The following is an 11,869-nucleotide window of genomic DNA, read 5'->3' on the forward strand; positions in this document are numbered from 1 at the left end:
ATGTACTTTTTTAAAACAATTAGTATTACGAGCACAAAAACCATTAAAGGTGAGTAGAACATACGAAAACTTTTAATGTAAACTTGAGGATAAATATCTTTAAGTGACCAATATAAGTTGAACATTTTTAAAGTTTTTTTTTTTTTTATCTTTTATTTGTTTTTCAATAGTCAGGATTTAACATACATTTACCCCTACACTACAACCTGACAATGGTATCAAGGGGTTACATATTATAGAAAATAATTCAGTATACAATTTTTATCACTGACAACTTGATTTTTACAATAATTTATAATATTTAAGGTTACATATATGTTTTATTAGGTAATATTCTCTCGCTCTCTGACTTTCTCTCATACAATACAAATACTCATTTGTTTTGCTACAATATGTATCTTGACATAACATTTAAAAAATATATATTTTAAAGACAAAAAAAAAAAAATCAAAAATCAAAAGCTCCAGGATACATTTTTGCTCATAATATATGAGCCAGTCCATGCGAAAAGGTACAAAAACGAAAAATTTACGAAATTCTAAAAAGTGTGCATAATTATTGGTAATATGCGAAAAGTCCATGCGAAAAGGTACAAAAACGAAAAATTTACGAAATTCTAAAAAGTGTGCATAATTATTGGTAATATTATTTCCGTCAGTTCTACAGGTTTAAAGAAAGAAAGACAACATTAAAACATGAGGGAAAATGCAAAAACTATGACATCTTGTGTTTTAGAAATTGAAATTTAAGTTAAGTTAAGTTATTTAAGTTATTTAATATTATAAGTTAAGTTAAGTTATTTAATATTATATAAATCAACCTTAGTTGCACGGGATTCGAACCGTTGCCCGGTTTGATTGCATTGATATCCGCATCGTAAGCGAGAGCCTTATCCCCACTGTAAAAATCAAGTTGTCAGTGATAAAAATTGTATACTGAATTATTTTCTATAATATGTAACCCCTTGATACCATTGTCAGGTTGTAGTGTAGGGGTAAATGTATGTTAAATCCTGACTATTGAAAAACAAATAAAAGATAAAAAAAAAAAAACTTTAAAAATGTTCAACTTATATTGGTTTACTTGTGATTTATAAAACACATTTACTTTCCCTCGTATCATCAAGCTGTGAGCTACACGCACCTGCGAGTGTTGAGACCCCCCCCTAGTTTTATCAAGATTTTTAGTGAATTATTTCATATATTTCAATCATTTTCAAAGTACAGTTTAAATGGCTTGATTTGCCAATTGATAACGCTAAACCTGGTAGCAGTGGGGATAAGGCTCTCGCTTACGATGCGGATATCAATGCAATCAAACCGGGCAACGGTTCGAATCCCGTGCAACTAAGGTTGATTTATATAATATTAAATAACTTAACTTAACTTATAATATTAAATAACTTAAATAACTTAACTTAACTTAAATTTCAATTTCTAAAACACAAGATGTCATAGTTTTTGCATTTTCCCTCATGTTTTAATGTTGTCTTTCTTTCTTTAAACCTGTAGAACTGACGGAAATTATTGACTTTTGTCTCTGTAGTGTCATAATTTTTTATAGTTTCTGGTCGGTATAGCATTAGTCCGGGGAACAAATGATTTTACACTTGCTCAAATACCAAAAATTCAGATATTTCTACGTCTTTTTCGGTTTTAGTTGACAAATTCGGGATAGAATTGACAATCTTATGAATGTTTACATTAATGTAATTTTTTTTCGGATAAAATCGTTTTTCAAAAATACTATAACAAACTTTGATAACGTGTCCTGTAAAGTTTACCAAAAGGACTTTTTGTACCTTTTCGCATGGACTGGCTCATATATGAAAATTAAAAATAAAATTTCTCATTTATATGAAACAATAATTAGTTAAATATTACATGTAAAGGAGACCAAAATTTTTCACACACTTGGACTCTGTTATTTTTCTCTGCAATATAATGTTCAAGAAATTGGTATTTCTTTATTTAATTTGGACTCTGTTATTTTTCTCTGCAATATAATGTTCAAGAAATTGGTATTTCTTTATTTAATTTGGACTCTGTTATTTTTCTCTGCAATATAATGTTCAAGAAATTGGTATTTCTTTATTTAATTTACATTTGTATATATAATTCTTTGTAATTATGACTAACATATTCAGTAATAAACTTTCATGTTTGCAACTAAGAAACACATTCTCTTTGTTAAGAACAAAGTTTACAAAAAAAAAAGATTTATTGGGCATTCAAAAAAAGGTGTTCAATGGTTTCTTCACCAAGTTTACAAAAAGTACACATCTTGGTGTCTTTTAATTTAATTTTGTATAAAAAGGTATTAGTTGCTATGATTCTATGCAGATTTTTTTATACTCTTGATTTGTACTCTTAGGGTTGGGTTGGTACACGCCAAAGTGGCAATAAAATTCTTTTTTTTTTTTAAATGTTATAACATGCGTTACCAGGATCACAAGTAAGTGCAAAACATACGAACAACTGTAAAAAGTATTTTGGATCACTAGAACCGCGTTTAACTGTGTAAACTTTTAGATTTTTAATAAAATTCCAAGTGATACAATATCATAAATGCACATTCAACTTACAAATCACATCGAAAGCCTTATTAACAAACAAAATTAAGTTTTCAAACCTCTTCCGAAGGGCAGGTGTATAAACTTTCTTGTACTAAACACCAAACGGGAGGGATTGTGCTGAATCTTTAATATGAATGAGACATAAATTTTCGATCAGTTTAATAGCGGTCTGGAGCTGGTATGTCGAAAACTGATCGAAGGGTAGTATTTAATGGTTATTTTATAAGAACTTGCGTCGGTAGATTAAGGTAATATTTATGCTGAAGCATTTCTGATCGTTCAGAATTTCGTTCAAAGACGCTAAGGAAACTGTCAAGAAAAAGTTCCCGGTTGTATATTGAGTCTAAGGCTTGTAAAATTCAGGCTATCGGCGAGCAGAGAGTGCATTTTTGCATGTCAGATGCAACAATTGCGTACTCGCTATAAACATTATCAACCGCAGACTAATAATTAAATCATTCTTTCCAATGGGAACTGTAAAAAAACTTTGACGACACTTTTCTTGTACAATGAATGATGTAAAATATCAAACTGTCGGCAAACAAGAAGTGGGTAGATAGCATATGTAGAAATTGCTTACTATAGCTACAATCTGTTGATACAGTTTTAAATCATTTCTTTTCAAAGAAGCCAAGAAGTCGTTGACAAAATATTTCTTTCAACTTCGTATGGATGGACGGACGGAGTCAATCGGGTACAAAACTTGCTTCCGCCTTTGGATAGTATCCTGCATACTCTTTATTTCAAAGTTTTGCTGTGTTTTGTGGTTGTTTCTTTTTACTCCCCTTAACATTGGACGCTTCAGTACGGAAAAATTGTCATCTGCCGAAAATGTAAATCGAAGTAGCATTGATTTTATCATTGCAAACTAAGATGTTATGTTACGTAATTAATAAAATATTCTAAGCGTAATTTTAGAAATTTTCTACAAGTAAAAATGTACTTTGATAATCAAAATCTTTGTAAAGAAAATTTACAAACAACATCTATTCTCAAATAACAGTATATCTATTAATTTTGTCATGCTAACAGAATATTAGGAAATGTATGCAACCTGCCAAAAAAGTAACACCTTGTAAAAATCAATTTACAGTCCTTGTATATAAACGACATTTCATACAAGGTGAACAGGCTTTTGTAATGCACATTTTAGACATCAAGATGATTCTCTATACAGCCATAACGCTGATTTTCTTTACGGGAAACATCATTGGAGAATCAACACCAGTAAGGGACTGCGCATCTGGTATACTATTTTTGTTTTATTTCATATTGCTTTAAATTATTTTTTATTGAACTAGTTGAAAAGATATCATAATATGATTAACAAGACAATCACTCTTGAGGCATTTTTTTTTGTTTCGTTCCTTTTTCCAGGTTAATTTATTTAATTTGTTACTGAGAAAAGGAGACCAATAACTGTTTTTAACATGTATATTACTAATGTCGAGTTTTTCTGATGTTTGTTTTGTCTATGTCAGAAGTAAATCAATCCACTTTCAAACTAGTACAGTTATCATCTGTAAGAAATATTAAGGAATTAAATAATCTGGGTAAATACCTTTATGAGGCAGAGAAAATTCGATACACTTGACTGTTTGTTATGTACCGTTTATACTAGTGGAAAAGTGTATGCCAAACTCCGCTACATGTTAGAAATTGTTTATGATATTAATGCTATATATGTATATGTAAACTGTATAAATTATGTATCTGTTTAATTCTATGAGCTGTATTTGTTTACGAAACAAAGTATTATTATTTTAAGTCTCCCAAACAAAGTATGGAGACTTATTGTTTTTGTTCAGTTCTTATTATTAGGTCTTTTCACTTTTCTGTGGAAAGACCTATTGTTTTTCTTCTGATTATTTTTTTTTTCTTCCGCCTAATTTTGTTCTTGCGATAAACATTTGTTTCGCAATATGTCGCTTAGATATTTTGTATATGATATCGAACAGTTTATGCGCTTTTGAAATTTACCCTGCGTAAACGAATACTTTTCTTTGTAGGAGTTATCTCCCCAAACACTGTTTTCCTTGTTATGGCATCTCCTTCGCAACCGTTAAAGATTATGACAAATTTATTTTACAAAATTGTTCGTTACATCCTCAGTAATTTTTGGCGTATTTGGATCGAAGCGATTCGAAGAAATTTTATAGGAGTTATCTATCTTTTCGGAATAAATTTGTCGGTATGTTTTTTTAACTCATAAACCGTTAACCGTATAACCCTGGAATGTTTTTATTTGAGTCCCCTGATTCCTAACTTAGAAAATTAGGTCAAGGTCAAAGGTCAAGGTCATATTTTAGATTTTCATATGTCTTTGATTTCCCTATAACTCTTGAACGGTTATAGATACAAAAAAATTAAGCAGTGAAAAATGCTTGGTACTTCAAGGGGCAACTTTTTTTTACATTATGACTATATTGATTTTACCATCATGTAAGGGACATAACTCCCATCGATGGTTTTTAAAAGGCCATTTTTAGGCAAAACTCTTAAACAAAAGGTCCTTGACCCATAGGGTCTTTTGCAATGACCTTGTGGAGCAATGACCTTGACGAAGGTTACAAGGTCAAAGGTCAAGGTCATCAAATTATGTGGTTTTGGCACTATTTAAACAGTTTTATGTGTGTTTGAATTTCAACCAACCAACCAACCAACATACCAACCAACCAACCAACCAACCAACCAACCAACATACCAACCAACCAACCAACCAACCAACCAATCAATCAATCAATCAATCAATCATGATCATGATCAATCAACCAATAATGATCATGATCAATCAATCAATCATGTTTCCGTGTGTTTCTTATAGGGTTCAACCAACCAACCAACCAACCAACCAACCAACCAACCAACCAATCAATCAATCAATCAATCAATCAATAAATCATGATCATGATCAACCAATCATGTTTCCGTCTCATGTGTTTAATATAGGGTCCAAGATCTTCTTTGTGTCTTTTTCCGTGTTTCAATTGACCCTATCCAATGTGTTTAACCAACCAACCAACCAACCAACCAACCAACCAACTAATCAATCAATCAATCAATCAATCAATCAATCAATCAATCAATCATGATCATGATCAATCAATCATGTTTCCGTCTCATGTGTTTAATATAGGGTCCAAGATCTTCTTTGTTTCTTTTTCCGTGTTTCAATTGACCCTATCCAACGTGTTTAACCAACCAACCAACCAACTAATCAATCAATTAATCAATCAACTAATCAATCAATCATGATCATGATCAATCAATCATGTTTCCGTCTCATGTGTTTAATATAGGGTCCAAGATCTTCTTTGTTTCTTTTTCCGTGTTTCAATTGACCCTATCCAACGTGTTTAACCAACCAACCAATCAACCAACCAAACAACCAACTAACCAACTTATCAATCAATCAATCAATCAATCAATCAATCTGTATGACTGTTTAATCATGACAGTTTATTGAAGGAACAAACTCTCAATTATTCAAGAAAAATTGAAATTTAATATTGTTCTTACGTCACTTCTGAAAAAAAAATCCACATGTTCTCTGAAACTACAAGTACAATCGACCTCAAAATTTGCAGTCAGCAGGGCATACATGTACTAAACGTTTATAAAAAAACTTGGTGCAGATATCTCTCAAAGCTTTTCCTAGAGAAAAGAAATGGCAATGCTGTAAAAATAGCTTGCTAGGTCCGTAAATCTCAGTAAAAACCTACAATAAAATGTCCGCTCCGAGTTTGAAATACTAATCTGTGTTACAAACAGGTGCTGAAAAATGTACATTATCAGAAAATAATCAATAAATGTGTTTTAAAGTTACACCGGATCAATTAAATCCAAAACATGCACTACTTGTGAACTGTCATCAAAATGTCAATTTCCTACAATGACAAAAGAAATTACATTGTGTACATTCCATCTCTATAGATGTTGTCTGTTTAACGTCCCCACCTAAAAAGAAATAAAAAGACTATCTTTTCGTTATTATAAACCCGTGTCACGTGATGTGGCGCGCGCGCTGTACCTAAAATAAAAGAAAAACTTTCCAAACTAAACATGAAACTTCTCCGGTAACAATAATATAGACCCCATACAGAAACAAACAAACAAACAAACAAACACCCCCCAATTCAATTAATTTTACAGGGGGAAAGACCCCCTACAATTGCTTTTTTAAAGCAATTGATTTATATTTTTTATTATTCTTCTTCTTCTTCATCCTCTTCCTATTCTTCCGCAACTTTACAAATGAACTTGTCCGCAGCGTTTCTCCAAAACCACCTCTCAGATTTACTTAGGGTTTCATAGAATGTTAGACTAATATGTCTAGGTCTAGGTGGGCCATTTCGTTTTTGCATTGGGGTCTATTCAGGGGTATTTTGGGGGGCAGAAAGAAGGGAGGGGTTTACTATAGAACCCTATGGGATTTTATTTTCTAAAAATTTCAAATGAATATAACTTGTAAACTGTAAGTGATAGACACATGCAGTCTTCAGAAATGATGATAGGACAATAAAACAAATCACATGAAATATAGGGTGAGTTCCTGGGGTATCTTCCCCACCCCCTTAAATTTGAGAATTTGCTATTATCTTGTAAACGGTCCAGATCCCCACCCCTAAACCATATATATTCTTGAATGGGACGATAAAACAAATCAAATGAAATTATAGGGAAGTCCCGGGGGGTCACCCCACCCCGTTCAATTTGCGAATGTTCCATTAACTTGTAAACGGTTCAGATACCCACCCCTAAATCATATATATTCTTGTAGGGAATAATAAAACAAATAAAACGAAATAAAAGGGAAGTCCCTAGGGGGTCCCCCCACCCCTTTTTTTGAAAACTTGTAAACGGTCAAGATCCCGACCCCAAAACCATATATATTCTTGAATGGGACAATAAAAAAATTCAAATGAAATTAAATTGAAGTCCGTGGGGTCATCCCCACCCCGTTCAATTTGAGAATTTGCTATTATCTTTAAAATGGTCCAGATCCCCACCCTTAAACCATATATATTCTTGTTGGGGGCAATAAAACTCTTCAAATGAAATTAAAGGGAAGTCCCAGGGGGTCACCTCCACCCCGTTCAATTTGAGAATGTGCTTTTATCTTGTAAACGGTCCAGATCCCCACCCCTAAACCATATATATTCTTGTTAGGGACAATAAAACAAATGAAATGAAATAAAAAGGAAGTACCTAGTTATTAATATGTATTTACTATAACATAAAAGTGGTTTCTGTTTGTTTTGCAAATAAAGTTATATATTATATATAGTATCGATATGCTCTGTTTGATATAGAAGACACATAGTTTAGAGAAAAATTATCAATATCAATACCCTTTATCTATATTAAAAACGGTTAAATGTATAATGAATTTTTGATGACATTTATTTCTGTTGTAGCGGTAACATTTTATGGTGAAACAGCTAATAAAGTAGTTGGGTTACTCTCTGACAATTGTGCATGCAAAACAGTCAAAGAAAAACCACAAAAGAAAATAGTTAATGAAGATGATGATGATGATGAGACGGAGGAGGATGATGAACCCGAATCCTCATGCACAGGTATGAAAGCCATTTTTATAACTTCTTGTAAAATAACTGATGTAATGTGTTAGTAAACATGACTGTTAGTGTTTTTGTCGAATAAATAGTTTAATACCAAAATTTTATACATATAAATATAAACATTAAGATCAATTCTTTAAAAAAATAATTAAATAACAGTCAGTTACATCAAGATTGTCATGAACATTTGGTAAAAACGTTATTGACCGTTAACTTTGCTTAGAGATATCAAATCATATGACTTGATTTATTTTACTATACTTTATGCATCAAATAATCAACGGTCAAAATGTAACTTGTTTTAATTGTAAAAATTTATATATCTATATTTCAGTAACAAAACCAACTGACTGTGGTGATCTAGACAAATCAACTTGTAAAAATGGAATTTACAAGATCTTTCCTGATAAAACGTCTGGTTTCAATGTTTTCTGTGAAATGAAGAAACATGGCGGGGGTTGGACTGTGAGTTTAAGGAGAATTCTAGATGAAAAATAAAAAAAGACTTGTTCATGAATTTATTTTATTAATTTATAAAAATTGAAATAAAAATTACCCTGAAATACTGTATATCAACAAACTACGAGTCAGTGTATCACACTGGAAGAAATTCTGCAATCTAGTGCAAATACTATTTATGTCACCCTGACGGAGGTCGGGTGACATATTGTTATTGCTCGATTCTTTTTTTTTATTTATAATTATTATTCCACACTTTTTTGTCCACACTATTTCTCGGAATTGCATGGACCAATGCTGATGGAACTTTACCATAATGTTAACCCCTATGTGCAGATGTGCAATTGGGGGTTGGCATTTCCAAGATGACTGCCATTGCCATGGTAACAGCAAAAATATGAAAACTTTCATGGAACATTCCTGAACATTAGTGTTAAATGAATTCTACGGCCATTAAATGTTATATGATGGTATAATATTATGAGGAGCACAATATGAAGCAGCAGTATGACTTTGGAATTTTCAAATGTTGCCATGGAAACTGTTCAAAAATAACAAAATTTTGAAAATTCTTCAATAATGTATGAAACGTTACGACTTGTAAATCTAGATGCGGCATTCAACTTTAAAATTTCCAAAATGGCTGCCGTTACCATAGCTGCTGTTTAGTGGCAATTGGTGGACCAGGGTGACATCCGCTATTGCTTGCAATGGCAACTCTAGTTATATTTGTATTGCTTATCTCTGAAAAAATGTAATTCTTGGTTTTTTATTACTGATAACTATAATCATTATAACTAACCTCGTCATTTATTTTAATCAACATATTATTATTTTTTTTTTTATAATTATTATAATTATTTCTATCATTTGTCATTTTCATTAACAATCGAAGACTTGTTGCATTAAAGTATTTTAAAAATATTACATTTTCCATTGGGTTGCTAAAATTCAATGACCATACGTCTATGTGAACATATTTGTTTTTTGTTGTTCTTTTCAGGTGTTTCAACGTAGAATGAACGGAAAGACTAATTTCTATAGAGACTGGGCCACTTATAAACAAGGATTTGGTAACCAGAGTGAAGAATTTTGGTTGGGTAATAAATACTGTTTCGTATATATACAAATATAATTAAATATCATATATAGAAAGTTAAGTTCATCTCCTGTACTGTCATTTAGTCATAGCTTAGAAATATAAAACATTTAAAAGATTTTTAAGAATCGACTTTGAAGTTAGATAGACTGGTTTACAACGGTGGTGATTTATATAGTCATCGTATCTTTTCACTATCATATTTATCAATATCAATTGTGTACATTGTATTATTAAACAATGTTAATTCTGCATGTCCAAATGACTGATTATGACGCTTTATTGTCATCCTCTCCGAGATAGAGCAATCGAGAGATTCGGTGTATAGAACGTCGTGATTTTATATCAGAAACAATGGTTTCATTCGATTTCCAGTTATATTGCTATTATTGGATACATATTTGTTTTTAATGATTTTGTATTTTTTTAACTGTATTATTGAGTGTTTTTCTGTACTGACTTTATCATACGTTAACACCTAACACGCTTATGTACCCGTCTTGAGAAGAGAAACTCTTCGGTGACTATAATAACTTAATGTTTCTGTCCTTCTATGAATTATGATTTGCTGTCTGCCATAATCACCTAATTTAAAAAAAATAAAAAAATAACTAAATTGTCATAAATAGTAAATTTAAATTTAAATTTACATAAGGTAACGACCATCTACATCAACTTACATCTCAAGGAAAATATAAACTGAGGATTGATATGGAAGACTTCGAAAACAACCGGAAGTATGCCCTGTATGACAAGTTCGGTGTTGGTAGCGAAAGTTATAGTTATGTTTTGAGTGTTAGTGGATATTCTGGCGATGCAGGTAATATGAAAAAGAAGATGAGACAACTCTTCACAAGAGACAACATGACATAGAAATTAACAACTTTAGGTCACCGTACAACCTTCAACAATGCGTAAAGCCCACAAAGCATAGTCAGCTATAAAAGACCCTGGAATTTTTTTTTTTGAAAAATACAATTTAACCTTCCAAATTTAGATTTTTTTTAATCGACTCATACTTTAAAAAGTTTTTCATCTTTGACTTTCTGTCTGATGATTTAGAAAAAATGGTATGCTGACGTAATATTTTAACATATGGCAGATTTCAGGTCCACTGTGAATTTACATCTATACTTCAGGAACGCATGTCATTGAACACTTCCCATCGATCGCAAAATCTGACTACGTAATGTTTATGTCAAATTAACTATAAAATCTAAGACATTAACAAATATTCACAATTTTCAAATCAGTCAATTCTAATGCTGCTGGTGTTTTGGTTTTAAAGATTCCCAAAACTCGCAGTTAAAAACCGGGGAGATGGCAAATAGAGTTTTTTAAGTTCTTCAGGAGTAGTGAAAACCAAAAAAAAAAAAAAAAAAAAAAACTAACCACATTCATTAATTATAACTCCTTCTTTTAAAAAAATTATCTATTGTTTTTTTACTTGTATCAGAAACTTTTCTCAATATCAAAATACTGTAGAGTCTAGATTCAGAAATTACAACTATTTTCTACATACGAAACATAGTTATATGATTGCCAATATCATCGTTATTACGCATTTTGGATATGACGTGATTAGTTGAATTTGTATAGTAACATTATGCGTACATTTAAAGGAGATTCATTGACTTACCATAATGGACAGAAATTCTCTACAAAAGATAAGGATAACGACTCAGGTGGAGATCCATGTGCAGTGATGTACAAGGGAGGCTGGTGGTATAATTATTGTCACTTTAGCAACCTGAATGGGCCCTATCTGAAAGGGAAACATAAATCATTTGCTGATGGGATGGAATGGAAAACCTGGAAGGGGTATTACTACTCACTGAAAGAAACAGTAATGATGATCCGCAAAGCCTAGGTAGATGAATATAAATTATGAACAATAAAAAATGCAATGTTCGATTTCGACTTTTTATTTTAAAATAATTATGCGTGGTCAGTCTTTCAGTGGATTGTGGTTTTATAGTTTTTGTTTTTTCGTCGATGATATTGTTATTGTGTTTGTTAATTCCTTTTCGCCTAGGTTTATCTAATACCAGATTTTAAAAGATTCATTACAGTGACGTCCAAATCGTCTTCATTATTATATTTCATTAATTATTTTTTTTTAATTTCAAATCAATATCAAACACCTACGATTA

General features: G+C 31.5%; 1 protein-coding gene across 1 annotated transcript; it reads left to right on the plus strand.

Annotated features, from left to right (window-relative positions):
• Window positions 1-3,723: 3,723 nt before the first annotated feature.
• LOC139519820 (microfibril-associated glycoprotein 4-like) lies at window positions 3,724-11,628 on the plus strand. Its single transcript, XM_071312095.1, has 6 exons — window positions 3,724-3,822; window positions 7,994-8,155; window positions 8,493-8,623; window positions 9,621-9,717; window positions 10,372-10,536; window positions 11,339-11,628. The coding sequence occupies exons 1-6, from the start codon at window positions 3,738-3,740 to the stop codon at window positions 11,584-11,586; spliced, it is 888 nt and encodes a 295-aa protein (XP_071168196.1). The 5' UTR covers window positions 3,724-3,737; the 3' UTR covers window positions 11,587-11,628.
• The last annotated feature ends 241 nt before the right edge of the window (window positions 11,629-11,869 follow it).

Source organism: Mytilus edulis, chromosome 4, assembly GCF_963676685.1.
Source record: "Mytilus edulis chromosome 4, xbMytEdul2.2, whole genome shotgun sequence".
NCBI classification, from domain to species: Eukaryota; Metazoa; Mollusca; class Bivalvia; order Mytilida; family Mytilidae; genus Mytilus; species Mytilus edulis.